Genomic DNA, 21,967 nt, shown 5'->3' with positions numbered 1-21,967 from the left:
CTTCTGAAGTATGTTAAGTTCACCAGCTTGTCTTTGATGAATCTTCTCAGACCTCATGAATCATCTCTCATTCATGTACTATTTCATTTATTAAAAAAGTACCAAGTATCTAGAAAGTGCCAAAAACTATATTAAGCATCATGAAGTCCATAAATGTCTAGACATGCTCCTTGCTATAGGGAATGTTCATGCTAGTACAGAAAACAGACCAAATACAGGTGAACAGCAGAATAAAAGAAGTTGAAATGAGAGACAGTAAAAAAGAGATTGAGAGAATCACCTGGAGATGAGGTTATGTACCTACTTAGACATTTAATATGAAGAACATTCTGGATGGAGGAAATAGCATGTTACAAGTTCAAGTGCAAAAAATCTTAGTCCACTCAAGCAACTGCAAGAATGAGTATGAGTCTCTATTGCAAGGGGAGGCCTGGTGTGAGGAGAGGCAGGGGCGTACATCATGGTAAAGACTGACTCCTTATTATGTAGATCAGAACTGTTAGATAGAAAAATAAAACAGGCAATAAATGGTAATCATTTATGCAATTTAACATTTGAAATACTTTTCATTAACTTCATATATTAAAAATAGTGCCAGTTAAGATATAATCAGTATAAAATATTCATGAGGTATTTTATTAATGAACTTTCTTTGTGCTTAAGTCTTCAAAATCCGGTGTGTATTTACATTTATAACTTCTCAATTTAGATTAACCACATTTCAAGTGCTCATTTCCCACATGTGACTAGTGGTCACCATATTAGAATGTGATACTCACAGGTTTTAAGCAGAAGAGTAGAATGATCCAAATTACATCTTCAGGTTGCTTTGGAGTCACAGGTGAGGTGGTGTGCAGATAGTATGGATGAAGACAGGAATACCAGGTAGGGTGCTCTCTTCGTTTCCTTTGGCTGATTTAACAAAGGACCACAAACAAATATGTGTTCTGGAAACTAGAGGTGTGATGTCCACCTGTTCACAGGGAATGTTCCATCAGAAGGGTCCGGGGAAAGACCCTTCATTGGCTCTCCTAGTGGCTGCAGGCGATCCTTGTCATTGCTTGGTTTACGGACGCATCACTAATCCCCACCTTTGCCGTCATTTGGCTTTCTCTCCTGTGAACGTGTCAGTGTGTCCAAATGCCTCTCTTCTTCTAGAGGCACCAGTCACATCATGACCTGTTCATGAAAGTAGGGCAAATAACACAAAAATTCCCTATGAACTCATCACCCAATTTCTACAACAGATATTGGAATTTAAATAAGTATTAGTATTACCTATGTACTTAAATAGCTGAATTGGTAATTATGGTCCTTTAATGACCCTAATTCAGTATAACCTCATTTTAAGCTTTGGTTACATCTGCAAAGATCCTATTTCCAAGGAATGTCACATTCACAAATTCCAGATGGACAAGAATTTTGGTGGGGAGGAGTTTATTATTCAACACGGTTCAGAATCTATTGGATGAAAGATGGTAGTAGGTTGTGAATACTCAGCACTTTATATCTGTGCTCCAATCTTCTACTTCTTCCTAAGCAGAGGACCAGGGTAGTGGCAATAGATATTGAAAGGAAGACTTATTGTGAAATGCATTTTAGAGGATGTAGTTACCTGGTATCTTGAATGTGGAGAAGCCAAGCCCAAATAACCTGTGTAATATTTTTTAATCACAACGTGTCTCGTGCTTTTCCTGATCAGTCACTAAATGCCTACTGTTATTAACCTGAGAAATTCATGTCCCTAGGTTCCAAATGCTCTAACTCACAGAAATTTCCTTCAAGTCCCTTTTTATGAGCACTTTCTTAATTGGCTCCACCTCACTGAGAAGAACTAGAAGATATAGATTAGCTGTTGTAAGCACTGAAGAAGTCAAATATGTAGTTATTTAATCTACTACTGAAACTAGTATTTATAAAGCATAATAGGCCCTTTGGAAAAAAATAGTATGAAAACTAGAACAGTAATGTTAGAATTAAAGCAGAAAGCATCATTCCATTCTTATTGGAGGGGAAAAAAGCCCATGTGCTTTCCATCTAGAATATTTGCATGCAGTTATCTGGGTAGAAGTATTTTGATTCAATATCCAAAGGTATAAAAATGCCATATTTACATTTTTTATCTATCTCTTCCTTAAATGAAGTGACCTAAATGCTTCTTAAATTGAGGTATATTTTCAGTTTGTGCAATCTGTTATGGATACTGAGCTTCATAAATTTGGGATATGCTGTGCTGTACAGTTTTATGTCCTCATTTCTTAAAAAAAGATCACCTCCAATACAGTCTCAAAGTGGCAGGGTGTCAAGCATTTTCCTAGTTGAGATGTCAAAAAATTGGGTGAAAATAAATGTTATCCAGATTTGTACTGGTCTACTGAACAGCTCCTTTTTCTGTTAGGTTTTATTCTTCTGACACATTTTTAAAATATATAAACATAAAATAAACCTATGCCTTTGCCCTTTTCTGCAACTTTTTTAAACTTCACATTCCTTTTCCTGAGGTGTGGCAGTCAAAAAAACAGCACAGAAAGCATCAAGGAACAAGCCAGCTGCTAATGTTTGTGAAACTCAGGCTAGAACATGAATAGGGACCTACGGAAAGTAAGTCTAAATGCTAGTTATAAATCAAGCTTTAGAAACTGTTGAATAATATGTGTTCTGTCCTTCCATCCTGACAAATATACTTTGTTAATGACTCGGAAAACCGTTTTCAAATTACGGTTTGTTTTGGATCTCTAGCATTCTGGCAGGAATTTGGCAATGGGAAGAGAACCAGCCCTGGTTCCAACCTCATCTGCCTTCCTACCACCCTATGTTCTGTCCCCCAGGGCCTCATGAGTACGTGTGTGGTCACCCCGGAGAACAACCAGCCTGTGCACGGCCAGTCATCCCATGGCCACATGTCAGGCAGCCCTAGGGAGGACTGACGTGGCCATGTCCTGAACTGAGCAGTGGATTCCCGGGCTCTGGAATATGGTCAGAAGTGAAAACATGGCGCTTCCTTTATCCCCACAAAATCTTCTCCCCATGAGTGAGACATGGTAGGAAGGCAGCCAAGGCAGGGTCTTCATCTCCATTAAAGGACCATAATTACCAATTCAGCTATTTAAGTACATAGGTAATACTAATACTTATTTAAATTCCGATATCTGTTGTTGAAATTGGGTGATGAGTTCATAGGGATTTTTTGTGTTATTTGCCCTACTTCTTGTTATGTTAACAATATTGCATAAGGAAAATAAGAAAATATTAAAACATCTTAATGTTATCTTGGCAGCTCCAATAAATTTTTTCTTCTGTCAGGAAGTTTGTTTGCTTGGTCACTGTTGTGTTTGCTTATAATTCCATTGATCTTGGTATGCCCTTGGTAAGCTCTGTCCTCATTAAAGGTGGTTGGAAACAATTGGTGTGATCCCTATAATACTGCCTTTTCATTTCTGAGGTCATCCTTGGACTTAGCATCATTTAGCAATTTGAGTGATGTTTCCATTAGTTTTTGCTTTTATTTAAATAATCTTTTGTTATTGACACTGAAGTCCATTAAAAGATGATCAAATTCTTTATGACCCACCTAATTTCTAGTTGACCTTGACTTAGAACATTTGCGAATTTTCTTGTGTTGAATTACATTACTTTTCAATTTTAGAGGTTAGTTTTTCTCCTCTTTTAGTGTGTCAGGCTTTCAATACCATTTCCTTTCCATAAACTTAACCTTTAGATCCATGATTTAGGATCTAAATTTAGGGTTATACTACTTTAAACAGCCTTTGTGTTCCTTTTATACTTGAAAGATATTCCTTTCCCTAATTCAAACCTGTTCTTTACAAAACTTTCTTTTGAAAAGTTTGGGTAATAGCATAGATGTTTTGGGTTTTTTCCCTTCAGCCTCAAGGTATATGTTCATATAGTAGTGATGTAATCACTAGTATGTATATCTCGTATATTAGCCTCTGATAATTTTATTAATTAGAGGACACTTCCTTTTATTATAGATTCTAAAGCTAAGTAATTCAAATAGGCCCTCATGGTCTATTTTTTTTTTTAATTCATCTGCTTTTCATCTTGAATTTCATGAATTTCTGTGTAGGTGATTAAAATAATAGTTTAAGATAAATTGGAGTTATTTCTTTGGATTAATGAATATTTTCCTTTTAGCTTGTTTATTGCACTTAGTCTTACATGCATAAATGCTTTAGAGAGCTCTTATAGAGGATAATAGATATTAATATCTAAGGTAAAAATTATGTAAATTAAAAAAACTTAGATTTTAAAATGTTCATAATATTTTGTTAAGAGAGTATCTACTAATGTAAGTAAATACAAACATATTCTAAAATAAAATGAATAACTGCTAACACTCTTAACTTTCTTAGTCATTTCAGGCTTCATTTTAAGAGCCAGTTTTACTGGCTTTGTCATGGTTTTGTCTTGGTTTTTATTTTTACTGCATTTCTTCCTCTTCAGTGCTTCTTCAGTGACACGTGCTTGCCTGTGCACACTTGAAAGTGCAAAAATATACAAATATTGATAGTACATATTATATGCTTTATGCTCAAGCATTCTCTCTATATATGTATGTATATATGTTATTAATGAAATTGAAATTAAAAATTAAAGAAATAGGAAACTATCTTTTTTTATATGTACAGCATATATTTTGGAGGCAAATTCTGTGACTATTCAATACATAAAACACCCCCTAACCTCTGCCACATATGAACACTGCTGAAATGATTCTAACGGCTCAAGCAGTGTTATTTTCAGATTACTCTGCTTGAAGTGATAAGATCATTGCCATCAAAAGGACTTCATGCCTTTCCAATATTTAGGTTTTATTTCTGTTTGCTTTTTAACATCTTGCTTCCAGTTCTGTATTATCACCCTATATTAACTTTATCATTTTATTCCTAACTCATTGTCCAAAGCGCATTGCTCATCATATTTATAGTAATGGGTATTCTGTGGCATTACAGCTTTTACAGGAAATTAACTGGTAAATCCGAAGCAATCTTAAATTGTTTACACAGTAAAGCAAAATGACTCAGTCCTCAAGAGAATATAGGCAGGATGGACATCAAGAACAGTTTTATTACCCTACTCCCTGTGTAGCAACTATACATTTGGAATGTTTCTTTTATACGTAAAATGAGAACAGCAATACTACTTGTAAGCCTTTACAGAGTCAGAACATCTTTTTGAAAGGGAATCAGGCTTTGGAGACAGATGAAGGTTTGTATTTTGGCATTTCAATATACCAGCTTGTGTGACCTCTAGCAACTAATTGAAACTTACTAAGTATTAGTTTCCTAGTCTTTTAAAAACAGACAATAACACCAACATTGTATTTTCTTGAAAGTATTTATTACTTGGTATAGTGCCTGACATATACTACTTTCTACTAATGGCATCTATTATTGTTAGCAGTAATTGTAGTAGTAAAGATTACAGAAGGAGAGGAAATGTGAAAAAAACTTATGTACTCTTAGTAATTTTTTAAATTACATGTTTTCTTTGGTTTACATGCATTTACTTATGGTACTGATGTTATATTACTCTTAGTGTTAGATGAAAGTATTGGGAAATTTGGAGAAAAACCATTGTTACATGTATTTTTTATTCATATAGCAATGTTACATAACATTAAAAACCTCCACATGTTGAGGGTTTGGATCAGGCACTGATGTAAAATAACACCGATGTAAAATAATTATCAATAATGAAATCCTCTTTCTCATCTCATTTCAGTGATATTTCTCTACAGATTCTGCTAGTCTTTTTTTGTTTATTCTAAGCACATGTTTTCTTAATTTTAAATAAGAAAAAGAAAAAGGGGACACCATCAGCAGCACAAAAAGGCATCTTCCAGTATAGGAGAATACATTTGTAAATGACATATCCAACAAAGGGTTAACATCCAAAATATGTAAAGAACTCACATGCATCAACACCCAAAAAGCAAATAACCTTATTAAAAAATGTGCAGAGGATATGAACAGACACTTCTCCAAAGAAGAAATTCAGATGGCCAACAGACACATGAAAAGATGCTCCACATGGCTAATTGTCAGGGAAATGCAAATTAAAGCCACAATGAGGTATCACCTCACACCAATTAGGATGGCTGACATAGAAAACTAGTAACAACAAATGCTGGTGAGGATGCGGAGAAAGGGGAACTCTCCTACACTGCTGGTGGGAATGAAAACTAGTTCAAGCATTGTGGAAAGCAATATGGAGGTTCCTCAAAAAACTAAAAATAGAAATACTACCATTTGATCCAGGAATTCCACTCCTAGCAATTTACCCTAAGAATGCAGGCCCCAGTTTCAAAAAGACATCTGCACCCCTATGTTTATTGCAGCACTATTTACAATAGCAAAGATATGGAAGCAACCTAAGTGTCCATCAGAAGATGAATGGATAAAGAAGATGTGGTACATATACACAATGAAATACTATTCAGCCATAAGAAGAAAACAATTCCTACCATTTGCAATAGCATGGATGGAGCTAGAGGGTATTATGCTCAGTGAAGTAAGCTACATGGAAAAAGACAAGTACCAAATGATTTCACTCATCTTTGGAGCACGAGAACAAAGCAAAAACTGAAGGAACAGAGCAGCAGCAGAATCACAGAACCCAACAATGAACTAACGGTTGCCAAAGGGGAAGGGACTGGGGTGGGTGGGTGGGAGGGGGGCACAAGGGGAATAAGGGGCATTACTATTAGCACACATAATGTAGTGGGGGGCACGGGGAAGGCAGTATAGCACAGAGAAGACAAGTAGTGACTCTATAGTATCTTACTATGTTGAATGACAGTGACTATAATGGGGTATGTGGTGGAGACTTGATAATGGGGGGAATTTAGTAACCACAGTGTTGCTCATGTAATTGTATATTAATAATACCAAAATAAAAATAAATAAAAAAAGCAAGGCTATGTTTTGTTAAGAAGTATTGATATTGTCATTGCTTGGAAAGGAAAACTTGAAGACAACTAGATATTTGTCAGGTTTAGATTATTTCATAAAATGTATCTATGAAAGATTGAGCTATTTCAAGCCTCTTTTATTCATCTGAGAGGTTAGAAGGAAAAGTTACAACATTTACTTGCATAGGAAAATACTGAAAGAGAGCCACATTGAATCACATGTATAAATTAATTGTTGGTCAAAAAAATAAAGTTCAGTGAACTCAACTATTTATCTTCTCCATGTTGCTTCCTTCTGATTCTGTCTAATGTATAAGGGAGTGAAAGGAACTACTTAAATATGTGCTGTGTAATTTAATTGAAATAATCTTATGGTCTTTAATTAAAAATATTTCAAAAACTAAGATAACTCTAAAATCCTTTAGCACAGAATTCTAAAGCAATCTGGCGTAGACTTGAGTTAACAACTTGAGTTACCATTCCTCACTGTTGTCCCTTACATTGACTCCCGTTAGGCAAGTTTGAACCAGTAGCTATTTATATGTGTCTTTGTCAGAGTCTCTGACTTCTAGCTATTTGCAAAGCTTGCCTAAAAAAGGACCCACATCCCTTCTGTCCCAAGTTGAGTAATAATAATTAATTTTTGTCATCTTAGCTGGGATGTCAGTAACTTCTGCATTCCAGTTATTTAAATCTCTTACGTGGTTCCTCCCCAACACACCACCCCAACACACATTATCTTCAGATATCTCTTTAGGGCCTTTACCATATATGTTCAATACCAATTGTCTTGGTTTCTCTCTTTCATACTAGAAGTTTCTTTATGGAAGGAGCTATACCTTTTTTTTTCTTTTATCACGTGCCCTCTACCCTGAGCAATACCATGTTATACATTTAATAAAAATTATGCAGGAATTAAGGAATGCAAGTACATTCACATCCTGAAGGTGAAATATTTATTTCTCTATACTGAAATCAGTAATTTTAATCAAAATCTTTATTATATCAAATTACTATAGAGCTGAAAGTATATGATGATGCTTTGTTTCGTTTGCTCTGATATTATAAATTATTATAATACAATTATCTGCAATCCCACCATCTAGCAATAGTTATTTCTGTGGTATGTTTTCTATACGATTATCTGTAACACTTTTTATCCTGTCAAATTTATCAATCTATAAATATCCATCTGTCTTGCAGAAATGCAAGAGACCCATGGAGAATTATCTCCCAGCATCTAGTCTTTATTTAATTTTCTAATTATATTTTGTAGAAATTTATCATAAACTTTTGTATAGTTTCTTCATAGTATTACACTAAATAAAATATGTAATTCTTAATCATGTGCACTTGCATCTACCAGCCATTTTTAATTTACTCTCCACATTTGAATATAGCAAACAAGTGCATATATAATAAATAATTCAAATATGACATATTTAATTATTCTTGATTTAGAGTTTGTTTTGCTTTCATTAGGCTATTGGTTCGTGAAGGTGTTTGCATTTTTCATTTATCTTAATTTGGATTTCCTAAGTATTGAAATTCAAACCAATGAACCAGAGCTTACCAACCGTTTCTAACTCCTACTTTCAGAATGGAAGCCCTTGATAAAAGGAATGTGAGCAAAACATAATAGGAGCATTTGCTCTCTGCTTATCCAACTCTGTGCATTAGTGCATTGTCTCTAATTCAGAGGCAAACATTTATATATTTACATAACCAAACTTACTTTTCCAATACTTAAAATCCCAACTACTTCAAAAATGGGTCAACTTTCTAAACAACACTTCAATGGTAAGAAATGTTCATGTACTACTACTTCTCCCTGCTCTTTTCTTCCACAACAATATAAGTGTAAATAAACATAACTTGTTACTTCTCATTTTAAATTTAGTTTGGAAAATGTGGCCATGTTTTTATTAATCCTTTTCAAATAATTAAAATTTTGCCTCTCTTGCATTACATCTTCTTTAACTACCTAATCTGTTTAATTTTTGTCTGAATAGCAGCACCAGAAATTTTGTGATAGGATATTAGAAGATATCAGACATTAGTAGTCCATAAAGTGTTTATTTTCTGTATTTCAATAAGTCAAATAAACTGTATCTACTTAAGTTACACATCTGCTTTGTTAAGCAACTAAGATAACTTGCAAATCTCGGGCAGAATTAAGGGAACAGGAGAGGGTAGGGAAGGGAAGGAAGAAGAGTGGAGGGAAGGTAGAAGACACAAGAGGAAGGAAAGAAGGATGAGTTTTGTGTAACTGGAGTCTTTGGTAGTGAGGTTGGTGATGATTACTATCCCTTCCTAGGAAAAGATAAATTAAACCATAAACTATCATTAAAATGTTATACAACTATTTTACTAAGATTCAAAAGAAAAAAAGATCCTCCTTTAGAGCAAATTAAGGCAACTAACCAGAATCTAGTGGAATCACATGAACTTCTTGAGAAACATTCTCAAGATATTTAAACTTTCTAAACTGTATTATTCTCATTGAAATTGGGTGGCAATTTTAGTAAAAACCCCCTGATGATATCTGATCATGTGAGTGTAGCACTCCCAGCATTGCTAGGCACACAGTGAACACATTACATAATAATTAAGCTTAAGACCCCCTTTTAAGTGGGGATTTAAGAATGAGAAGTCCCCAGCCAGAAGCCCAGAAGTATTAGTAGGCTATAATTAGCATATTTGCATTAGAGATACGAAATTCCAAGCTTCCTTCATGGATTACCTCCCTTACCTAGTAATAACACAAGTGGATTAGTGTCAAATCCTTTAAAGCACAGATCCTAAATGTATAGATTCCAGAGGAGAGATTTCAGAAGCAAAAATAAATTTAAATTAAACTAAATGTACTACATGAGGTAGATTATTTATGGAAAATGTTTTGGATTTTAAATGTAAATACACTCTGAAGTTAGATAAGTAAAATCCTATCATTTTAATTTACAAAAAACAGTTATCAAGAAACATAGCATAATCATTTTGGTTTTGGGTTTGAGCAAATCATGTCTCTTTAGTGTTCAACTGTGGTTCAGACTCAGTGGTTTCTGTATTAAAGAAAAGATGTCGAAGGTGGAGCACTTATGGCCTGAAATTTGAAGCTCTGAATGATTAAGCTGATAAGTAAAGCACCAGCAGAGGAAAGTATATGCACAAAGAATCATGGATTGTATGCTAATCACGTTTTAAGAAGTGGGGAATAATAGTGTAGAGACGCATGACTCACCAGCATTTTTTTTTTTCATTTTTCAGGAAAAGGTCCAGCATATACAGAAGGCTTTTGCTTCAAGAGTAGATAAATCCACACAGACTGAACTTCTAGGCTATGATGTAAGTAACTATATAAAACCATTTTTATCTTCTTTATTGGAATTCAGACCTCCACAGTTTATTTACCTCTGCCGCTGCTGTGTCCACACAGTGATTTAATAGGATTTAGTGGCACACCATTCATCTTTTGCTTTTAAATAATCCCCAAATATCTTCTGGAACTGTAAAAGATAATTGCAGTCACTGACTAGCATACCAATGTCTTATTAATTCTTTTTAAACCAACATCTCTAATACAGTCTTTTCAATTAGTGAATTTGCAGATATGTGGAAGATACATATTAGAATGCTATATGTTATGTTAGAATAATAGTAGAATATTAGAATACTAGGACTATTTTTTTTAATAAGTACTAATTTATTTGTTAACAGTTTAACAAAGTTATGTTTGCATTCACCAAGGGCCAAGCATATCATTTTTACATTCTGACACATAAAAGGAAACACAGTTTTGCAGAGAAACTTACAATCTATTTTAGCTCTTGGGCTTCAGTACAGGCTGCAGAAAATAATTTAATTGAAAGTTAGCTTTTTTTTTTCTTAATTTGAAATACTTGTTGAACTATAAAATAGGATTGTAAAACATTTTAATACAAGATTGCCTCTGGTAACAATGGGTGACTTTGGATAACTTTAATTCAAATATCTGTCTTTTCTCAAACAAGCTATGAAATTTTCATTTTGCCTAAGTTCATGACTATACACTTCCTTTTAATGAAAAAATAAATTATCTTCTTTATCTTTTATCTAACAACATTTGTGAGAACCATCTTCTATTTGAAAATATTTGTTAATATTTTTAATACTTCCTTGACAAGTATGAATACAATAATTTTAAGTTGTTTTTGAAATATGTATAATGGTAAAATGTAAGAATCTGGATATGCTCATTATATTAAATATGACAAATATTAATGTTACTTTTGTGTTGCTTTGCAAAGTATATTAATATATTTAATATAAAGCTACTTGTCTCTATAAAGAAAAAAACTAAACTTTTAAATTCCAGCACAAATTCTTTTTGGGTGTTTATATCCATTATTTTTTAACTTAAAAAGCATGAAAAGCTTGCATTTCTTTTGAGTTTTTGTTGCATTCATTTTAATATGTTCTATATACCTATATATCCCAGATATCAATATTTTGAGTTTCATTGTTATTGAGTTTCATTGTTGAGTTTCATTGTTATGTATTATTTAAATAATGTTTTGTAGTTAAAAGACTAAATGATTTCTATTAAGTTCAGAGGATTTGTCACAATATTTATCTCTTCTGGATGATTTTTTTTCCTGTTTAGAATTTTTTTCAGTACATATTTATCACTTTCTATGATATAAACCCAAGATCATGTATTTTACAAATAGTTACCTTTATATTTTTATATCTGCAAGCCAGAGAGTTGTCCAGTAAAAGTAATAAATTCATAGTCCCCATTAAATCTTATTTCACCATAACAAAATAATGTAAGAACTATTTTCCAAGCCCTCAATTTTCAAATAAGTTAACTGAGTTCCAGAAAAAATTAAATCACTTGTTCACTCCCACATGTTCTTTGTGGAAGTCTAATCTTTTATTAATAGTATTAATATTTTTAAAATAGTATTCTTAAAACAAGGAAAACATGTATGCATTTGGACTCAGATATTCAATTTTATTCAATTTAAGAAAATGGGAGGTTCAATTCTAAATTTCTAAATGACCAAATATAAACATAAAATGTAAGAATTCTGTAACACTATTAGTGATTGCTACTGAGAAATTATTTGCTAAGAAATGAAGGTACCTGTGGGGAAATAACTAGGCTGTAGCTACTAGCAGTCTCTCATGTATTTGCTTATCTGCCCCATAATTTTCTTATTTCTACGCAGTATCTTACATCAATGCTATCTAGCTCTCTATTATGTAAATAAAAATTAAAAGAAAGCCATAAACATAGTTAATCACTATAAAATCTTTATAAATCGCTATTAAATCTTCATTGTTCCTAGCCTCTTCTCATATCTGGCAGTAAGAGCTTCCTGTATTTTACTGGAGAGAATTAAGGTTAAAGAATAACAATTTCTTGGGAGTGAGTCTAAATGATGCCCTTGTACAAGTGTCTGCTATGATTTGGGTGGTTATTAACAGAATAATAATCTCTAAATATTACATATTTAATATTTCCTGGTAATGTTCTAGGAAATAATAATCGGAATCAGAAAATTAATAATTTATATCAATAATCAGATATAACTGTCATAATAGACTTTAGGGTATTTTGTATGGGAAAAAATGGGGAGTGAACTATTTAAATAAACATACTAGAACTAATTAAAACATTTTAAATGTGATAAATTGTGCAACTATTTGGACTATGATTCATCGATAGTGTAATTGTTTTTCATGACTTGGATATGTTTTCTATACTTTTCAATATACATTTGTAAAATTTCATATTTTCATATGCAATAAGAATAGTTTATTATCCTTAAAATATTTTACTCACATTTTTCCCAGAAAATATAGTCTGACATTATTTCAGTTTTTCACAAATATAGTAATATATATACTGCACACACATTTACTGTGTGCATTTATAATTTGCAGTAGTATTTGTCAGAAAACAATAATGAAAACTCTTGTAGAAATCTTGTACATTATAGATGATTATTGTACTTTTCCTTCTCCGTAAAGCTGCAATGTGAGCCAAAAATTATTCTTTACAGATCATCATATATTATATTATGTTTCAATGATATGGATGCCAGAATATAAGAGACTGAAAGTATTCATTAATGTAATTTCCTTGGGAAGATAGCTGTTACTACATATTTTGCTTAATATAGGAAATCAAATCCCCAGAAGATATTAATTATAATGAAAACTATTAAAATAAATTTCCAAAAATCCATTACAGTGATTAAGACCAAAGGTTTGTACAAACTAATTACTTCTGTCCTGCAACAGATTTATCAGGGGGTTTGAAACTATTGTTAGTGTATAATGCGCTCTGATTTCTAATGTACATGGCAATAATTATTTAAAAATAAATTCAGAGTATCTCAGCAGGGGCCTGTTAACACAATAGGTCTTTTGATGAGGAAGATTGTTAAATAAATGATGAATGTGTCTTAAGTAATCAGTGCCAGTTTTAACCTCTTCTACCTTCCTCTGTCTACTCAGGCTTAGTTTATTGAAAGATCAAAGAATAATTTCTTAGGTGTCACTTGTGTTATTAAAACAGTATAGAAGATGAATAGATGTATTCAAGTAGCAATGCTGCCGATTACAAGATTGCATTAAGAGTAGGGAAGATCCTTCTGATTATATCAACTACATAAATAGATATTTCAACATAGCACCTAGGCTGTCTATAAATATGAACTACTGCAAATAACATTTTGGTCAAAATGATTGAGAATGAATAATCAAAATGCTACAGTGAAGATCTTATATTTTGGGAATGAGGAAATTCCAGTACTTTTATTAAGTTGACATCTTTATGGACTTTTCTTTTTTTGACTTCTGAAGTTCCACAGAAGATACTTGTTAAATGTGGCTGATTGACTTTAACTGTTTATTTTCCTTTCAATTAGTGCCTGAGCTTATGTCAGAACACTCATGGGGTCTCAAATATGGCTAGAGGCAAAAGCCCAGAAGTTAAGTGGGTTCTTCTTTTCATTAGTGTTGAACTTGCAATGTTTTGTTCATATTTTCATTGGGTTTTGACATTATCAAGCATTTCATCAAATAGTATTAATATTCACCATTAGTCTAAACATCATTAGTTGTTTCATTTGCTCTTTAAAATTGAATGGTGATGTCACACATTTTACCTCAGTCATGTATGAATGAACCCTAAATCACTTTGGAAATAGATGCTTATACCATTGTGCGTGTTTCCAGTCTTAAGACATTTTCCAAATGTGGGATTTGCTTTATAAATGCAGTTTTTTACTTGTAGGCTAGGGAAAAAAAAATAGACAGCCTAGGTGCTATTATGAATACACATTTTGAAAAACTCAATGCAATTATCTGTGTATTCTCAAATATGCTACCTAGATTTAATTTTGGAGGTCCTCCTGGCATAGTTAGTAGTGTGTAGGTTGTTCTAACAAATGTGAAAATAGTTCATCATGTAAAGAATAAAAATGATTAGATTTTACCTCAATTGGTTATTTTTTAGCTATTAGAGTACTAGGGTATTGTATTTTCCTAATATGTTAGCCAATGGATTCAGCCCAATTCTGAAAATTGAATAGCTATCAATTAGGCTCTCATCCCAATGCTAATAAACTGTACTTTGTTAAAGCTTCCTATTTTGGATCCATTTGTTGCTATCATATTTCTTAGATCCAGTCATTCTTTTGATTATGTCTCAATGTGCTCCAGTATTTAGTAGATGAGTACCTTCCCCAACAGGTTTCATTTATTTATATGTACTTATCTCAGACAGTTCTGTTTATTTTTAAAAATTAAAAAAAAATTAGGCTTAAAAACTATATAGTCTGTTTTCCTTTAAACTGTAGTTTTCCATACTACATGAAGGGTAGCTTTCAGACATGAGGGCTAATCAAAAACAGAGGAAACCTCATCTGCCACAAGTGTTAATATTTAGTAGAGGGATCACAGCTTATCCAGGAGTGAAGTTCCAAGATACCACTTTAGAAAATCCACACATCCATTTATTCAACAAATATTACTAAATGCCCCTGGGAGCCAGGCACTGGTCTATGTACTTAGGATTCATCCTTGAGTAAAAAACAAATATTTCCTCAATAGAAAGTGCATTTTTTGAAGATATACTTGCCACCAACAATAAATACAGTAAGTAAACTACATAGTATGTTAGAAGGTAGTGAGTCTATAAAATAGACTATTTTGGTCTATAAAATAGACGAATATAACAGGGAAAGGATCATTTTGAATATAGGGGCAGGATTAAGACTATGACCAGAGATTTTAAACAGTGTGATCTCAGCGGCTCCCAGGGTGAGATGTGAGCTGTAAGCCTTAGAAGAGGTGATATGAAAATCACATTTAGTCAGAAATCCTTTCAGTCAGAAATTCTTGAAAAACCCTCAGCCAGTAAGAACAAATCATTTTATCTTTGCTGCAGCCCTAAATAAGATTACTTGACTTTCTTTAAAGGCCATGCAGTATGATTGGAAAAAAAAAAAAAAAAGGCATTCTGTACTATTAAACTCTACAATCAGGGCCAGTGCCTCAAGAGACACTAAGGGAACATGGGCCACTTGAAGGAAGCCTCAGCCCTCTTGATCATAATCACTTAGCATAAATAACTGAGAAGATAGCTGCCTTGAACCTATACACTATGTAAATTACATTTGCTCTTCTTTTTCTCTTTTTATTTTGTTTATGTGCACTCTCTCCACCCCATCTCTCTATAGCTCTTATAATTGTAAAAATATTCATTAAAATTAAATAACACACTCTCTATGTGTGCTAGTTGTCTTCTAGCCCAGGCAGAATTGAATTTATATAGTTTAAATGTATTAGACACCATGGTGTATCGGCACATCCCATTTACCAGAGGTGTGACACTAAAAAAGTTAAAAAAAATAATAAAAATTGAAAGCGCTTAATAATTAATTGGTGAGTAAATAAATGAATAGATTAAGACTCTAATGTTATTTTTGTAATCCTAAGAATCAATAACAAATCAGTATGCAATTTTACTTTATTCACAAAAATACAGAAGTGCGTATTTTTATCCTACATTATTATTCTATATTTCTTTGTTATATCTGGCAAGTGTTTTGAGATGACTACTTTGTGCCTTTCAAAGTGAAGCATTCAATGCAAATCAGCATAGGCAACCAGTGATTTTAAAAATAAGTGTAGCATGCAGTTGCCTTTGCAGTATTGCACTGAATGTTTTTTATCTAAAACCCTGAATCTTATCTAGGATCATTCCTGGAATGCTTCCAGATCTTTGATTCAGTTCAAACTATATAGAATAGTACTAGTTAACTGATAATCCTTTTGTTAAAATAATCTGTGGTTGAAATCCTTATGGGGAGAATAACAAGGCAAAGCTAACTATGAAAGCTCTTGTAATTGTAAAAATATTCATTAAAATTAAAAAATACACATATATATTGTATATAGCTTAAATTATGTGGGAAAAAAAGATATAGCTTTTCCTCTACCCTTCTACGTTCTTGGCTGAGACTCCTCCCTCTGAAGTAAGAGCTTAACAGGAGAAAAACAGAAGTTTAGTAATAATGTATACTTCCTGTATACATGAGAAATACCCAAGAAAACTGAATAAACTCCCCAAATGGCCCAGGCTACCACGTTAAATATCATCTCCAGCTAAAGACAAAAGAAAGGTATTTGGGGGGACAGGGAGACCAGTTATGGGAGGTAACCAGAAAAAGCACAATAAACAAGTGTATGATTATGCAGATTTAAGTTTGTGCCTTCTCCATTGATAAGGTTTGGTCATCCTCCATTTCCTGGTACAGAAAGGGAGACACCCTTACAAATGGACATTCTCTTTATAAACATAAAATTTTCTTACAAAAAGATAACTTATACTGGTTTTTCCAAACTTCTCCTGTGTCTTTCTTAAAAACAGTAAGTTCAAGATGATCATTATACCATAGAGGCATATTTTGGGGTGGCAAAGTATGCTTCTTTTCTTTCCTACATTTGAAACTTCCCCAAGAAGACTCACAATCTAGAAGCTGAGTTGATAGATTGTTCTATTATTTTACTGACCAGTATTTTAGTCCTTAGATCGGTTCAGTTAAACAGTTGTGTCAGATATCAGGAGGTGGTCTTGAAGGACTCCTGGTGTTAGCCCTGTACATGGTGCTAGCAATCAGGTATTTAATGAGGAATTTCTGTTATCTGTTATCCAATTCATGATTAGAACACACTATACCCAGTTTCTGTGTCCAGGGGGGGGGCAACTAGCCAAGATTTTAGGTGGCAGGTTTGATGACCCTTTTGCAGTTTGAATGTCTCTGATGTCAGCTGGTGTTCAGGTAAACTTTTTGAGTGGCCTTTAAATCAACAAAGAGAGAAGGCTGTCCATACCTGAGCTGTTATGGTGATATTCTGAAGTTTTTATTAAGTTTTTCACATCTAGTTTGCAAAGCATTGAGGAAAGGGCAGTGTATCTTCTCAATCATTCCAAGTTAGAAGGATGGAAGAAAATTAGAAATTAGTTTGAATAGTTGTAGCAAGATATTTGAGGAAACTGAAATAATTCAGAATCTAGTTCAGTGAAAAGGTAGAAAACAAAACCTCTAAGACAACAAAGAGGATGAATAATATCCACAAAGCTGTGTGACTGAAACATAATTTCTCTCTATGATCACCCTTAGTTTACAAAATATAATTACAGTAAAACTAAACTGTTGGCAGAATAAATTCATTGAAACTTGTCCTGATTATTTACCTAAGTGCAGCCAAGAATAGTGATTGACCATTTAGGTTCTTTTTAAGTCTGCTTTGCTGGAATGTTCATAAGGACCCTCAGATTTATCTTTTAAAAGCCCTGATGTTAGGAAGCCAAGCCATGGGAAAGTCACTATCAGACTTTGCCTTCAAAACCTACATGGGTTAATTATTTTCTTTCTTGAGGTCCCAAAAATATCCTGAGGTTCTTGAACCTGCTAGAAAGTGACTTTCCTTTCTCACCTAGTTAGGCTGCCAGGACCCCTGTGAGCAGTTACCAGGCTGTTTGCCAAGTGACTTTGTTGGCTCCATAAAGCTAACCTTAATTCCTTAAAGGTATCTATCTGGTCATATCTGATTCTATGCACATCTTCAAATATGAAAGTCACAGTCAAAGCCTTGTAATATAACCAATGTTTCTAGTCGTATCCTATTACAAGGAGAACAGATTCATACTGAACTTATGCAGATAAGTTTATTGCCATGAAAATAAGAATTCTCACTAAAAGTTTCTGAATTTTGGAGGGATCAGATAGGGATAAAAACTGTTTCATTTTTGTTTACAAAGGCATACTTTATCAAATTACTGTAATTTATACTTTGCTTAAGAAAAAAGAAAAGCATTTCCTAAATCTAGGAAACATTAAACAACCAGTAATGTTGCTGTAACTCCAGGAGAAAATCGTGGGACAAAATATCTTTGAAACTGAAATCAGTCAAAGGGAGAAATGATGTGGGAGAAACCCATTTATTGCTTACAAGCAGTCATCTACTTATACTCTCCCGCGTGTCTGTCAACCTGACTGCAGAAAAAGGGGCTCCACCCAACCTCTCTGGTCCAGAGATGCCCTCCCTCCCCCCAGGTAATTACCTATTGATATGGATATGAACTACTTCTCTCCACCCCTTGGAAACATCTACTGATAGGGAGATGCACTAAGGCCGGGGGAGAGATTCTGGAAATAATGCAGTTTTATCCACAGTTGAAAACAAGAAGTCATAGGAATTATAATCGTCTTCATCAATTCATTCAGTACCATGTTATTCTTATTCTGTTGAATCCAGTTTATTCCATCAGTTCGGGAAATTCTTACCCATTATTCAGTTAAATTTTATGATCTTAAAAAGTTTTCAGCTCTGTCTCTGTGTGTCTGTCTCGCTGCTCTCCTTGTCTCTGTCTCTCTGTCCCCCTGCTCTCTCTCCCTCTCTCTCTCTCCCTCTCTCTCTCTCTCTGCTCTCTCTGTCCCGCTGCTCTCTCTGCTGCTCCCTCCCTCCCTCCCTCCCCCTCTCTCTCTCTCTCTCTCTCTCTCTCTCTCTCTCTTTCCCCCCCCCCCCACTCCCTTCTGGGGGCAGCCACTTTCTCCTTCAGATAATAAAGTCTCTTGCGTGGGTTCTTGTCTCCTGAGTCATTCTGGGGAACCTGAGCTGCTTTGGGAACCCTCACTGCCTGATCCTCCTCCACGGGTTCACCGTCCATTTCCCCAGTTGCTCCTCTTCTCGCCCAACACTGGCCTTCAATTTACTTATATTACAGCATTACCAACTCCTCCCTAAAGACGATGATCCTTATTGAACCTGGAAAATGCCATCGCCACTGCAGACCAAGGGCTCATCTGAGGACCGCCCCCCATCAATACAAAAATGAACCTCATCACCCCTTCCCAAATCCTCTTCCACTTATAAAACAGAAAAGGGAGGAATGTAAGAATATAGTAATTTATCCTCCATTTGCCCCTTGGTCCCAAGCACAGAAGCCGGTGAGAATTATGCCTGGGCTTGCCTGGGGCTTGCCTGGGCTTACCCCGCCTTATCTCTAAGCATCCCGACACTCCCACAAAGCAATAGGCTGAGCAGATCCGCCACAATAAAAGGCACCATGCTGCTGCCCTCTCTGTCTCTGTCTCTGTGTGTCTGTCCCGCTGCTCTCTCTTCTGCTCCCCCGCCCCTCTCTCCCTCCCTCTCTCTCTCTCTCCCTCTCTCTCTCTCTCTCTCTCTCTCTTTCTCTCCCCCTCTCTCTCTCTCTCCCCCTCTCCCCCTCTCTCTCTCTCCCCCTCTCTCTCTCTCTCCCCCTCTCCCCTTCTCTCTCTCTCTCTCTCTCTCTCTCTCTCTCTCTCTCTCTCTCTCTCTCTCTCTCTCTCTCCCTCTCTCTCTCTCTCTCTCTCTCTCTTTCCCCCGGCCCCATCCCCCTCTGGGGGCAGCCACTTTCTCCTTCAGATAATAAAGTCTCTTGCTTGGGGAAAAAAAAAAAAGTTTTCAGAAACCTGTATTCTAGAGTACTTGTCACAGTCCTTAAGGGTTAAGCACTTTTGCAAAAGTATCAGAATAAAACAATAACTGTCTATAAGGACAGAAACACTTAAAAACAACCATAGTTGAAGATGAGAATTCATTACAATATAAATGATAAGGACACCTGGTACACATTTTAACATAATAACTAGAAATATAAATGATAACTTTATACCAGGACATTACTAGACCTCGGAATTCTATACAATTTCTGGAACTCTAATGTTAATAACATGTATTAGTAATCTAAGAAGGTTTACCATCACTTATTTGACAAGGCTTCCCATTTAATTTAACAGCAAATAAATCTAATTAGATCAATTTCTCTTTTACAAGGATAACAATTCTTTTGTGATGTTTCAGGGTGCCTCGAGAAAATGTTAAAGTTAGTTTTAAGTCAAAAAGACTTGATTTAGAATTTGATTTTGGAAAGTCTGTCAAAAATATCAAAGTTTGGGCACTTGACTAAATAGGATTGCAGATCAATATGAAACAATAATCTATTTGATCAAGTGACAAAATATTTTTAAAGTCAAATACAGAAGATTACACAGTTGTGAGCAAAGCTTAACTCTTTAATATTGAGGATATTCAGTCTTAAGAAATCAAAGACCTGATAAAGACACATGAAATATAGGAAATTATTTTGATAAAACAAATTGTTTTGCTTTCTAGTCAGATTACTTAAAGGTAAAGAAAAACCTTTCATTTCAGTCTCATCAAGAGCAGGCCTATAGTCTTAAGAAAACTGTCCTTTCAGCAGATGAACAAAAATTAACCTTTAGTTTTACATAGACACACTACTGATATTAAAGCCCATTTAAAAAAGAAAAAAAAACAAAACTTACAATTCAAATTTACCTAGCTTGATTACACAAGGTAAAATTGTCTCTCTCTCTCTTATTCTCTGTTCCCAAATTTCCATATTGATTTAGTTTGTCCTTTATTCTCCCCTTTGCTATTGTGAAATAACCAACTTTAAGACAAAATTCTGTTCATTTCTTTTAAAAAAAGTCATCTTCATAACTCATACCTTTACTTAGCAAAAATAAATCAAAATGTTCCTTGTATACCCAGTTGTTTCCCTTACTATATCTAGTAGTTTTAATTATATTAATTAGAATTCTTAAGTCTTATAAAACTTACAGTGAATACTAAGAATGAATTAATTGTGAACTGTATGTTATACCAGCATTCTTTAGATTGGCAAATTTATTAATACATTTAGGGGTATGTGCCCTCCTTAATATTTCAGTCTTTCAATGTGGCATGAGATATGTTTACTAACATATCCAAATATAAGTAGTTCCTCTGTATAAGAAGGCAATAGTAGATAAATGTATATTCAGTAATTAATATTTACTGTTTTATTTGGAAATGACCTATGTATTCAATCAATTTCCATCGTTTAAATCAACTCATCAAAATGCTAAGGGTGTAAGATACCAAAAAGGTTTGGGAAATATTTAAATTGCCATATCATAACACACAATTATTGCTAAGGTGTTGAATGAATAGCTCTTATCCCACTTATATCTAAATTACTTGCTCCTGACAATTCTGTTTAGATTACCCACAAAAAATTTTTGAGAGATTGCACAAAATCAGACATCATACTGTTATTTTTCTTTTTCTGTTGACAAAATTTTGTAACACAGATAACATAAACTTTGGTAAATTAAGGTAGAATAAAAATTGTATGTCTGCATTATATTTAATATTGATAATGCTAAAGACATGTCTGTTTTAATGAAACCCACCAACTTCAACTAGCTTTTAAAAATTATTATTAAGGTTTATTGATATATACTCTTATGAAGGTTTCACATGGAAAAACAGTGTGGTTACTACATTCACACATATTATCAAGTTCCCCCCGTACCCCACTGCAGTCACTGTCCATCAGTGTACTAAGATGCCACAGATTCACCATTTGCCTTCTCTGTGCTACACTGTTTTCTCCGTGATCCCCCACAACATGTGTACTAA

General features: G+C 34.1%; 1 protein-coding gene across 8 annotated transcripts in view; it reads left to right on the top strand.

The window, feature by feature from the left end:
* The window catches only part of CCSER1 (coiled-coil serine rich protein 1), a 1,413,823-nt gene that overhangs the window by 778,510 nt on the left and 613,346 nt on the right, over positions 1–21,967 (top strand). For 7 of the 8 annotated variants that reach the window (XM_073237297.1, XM_073237298.1, XM_037020169.2 and 4 more), the window contains one exon: positions 10,202–10,279. In XM_073237297.1, coding sequence (XP_073093398.1) covers positions 10,202–10,279 — 78 coding nt within the window. Of the gene's footprint in view, positions 1–10,201; positions 10,280–18,364; positions 18,553–21,967 lie in introns of all 8 variants that reach the window. The other variant, XR_012131655.1, reaches the window with a different exon arrangement.

Source organism: Manis javanica, chromosome 5, assembly GCF_040802235.1.
Source record: "Manis javanica isolate MJ-LG chromosome 5, MJ_LKY, whole genome shotgun sequence".
NCBI classification, from domain to species: Eukaryota; Metazoa; Chordata; class Mammalia; order Pholidota; family Manidae; genus Manis; species Manis javanica.
The sequence above is the reverse complement of the archived record's forward strand: the minus strand, read 5'-3'. Positions and strand labels throughout refer to the sequence as shown.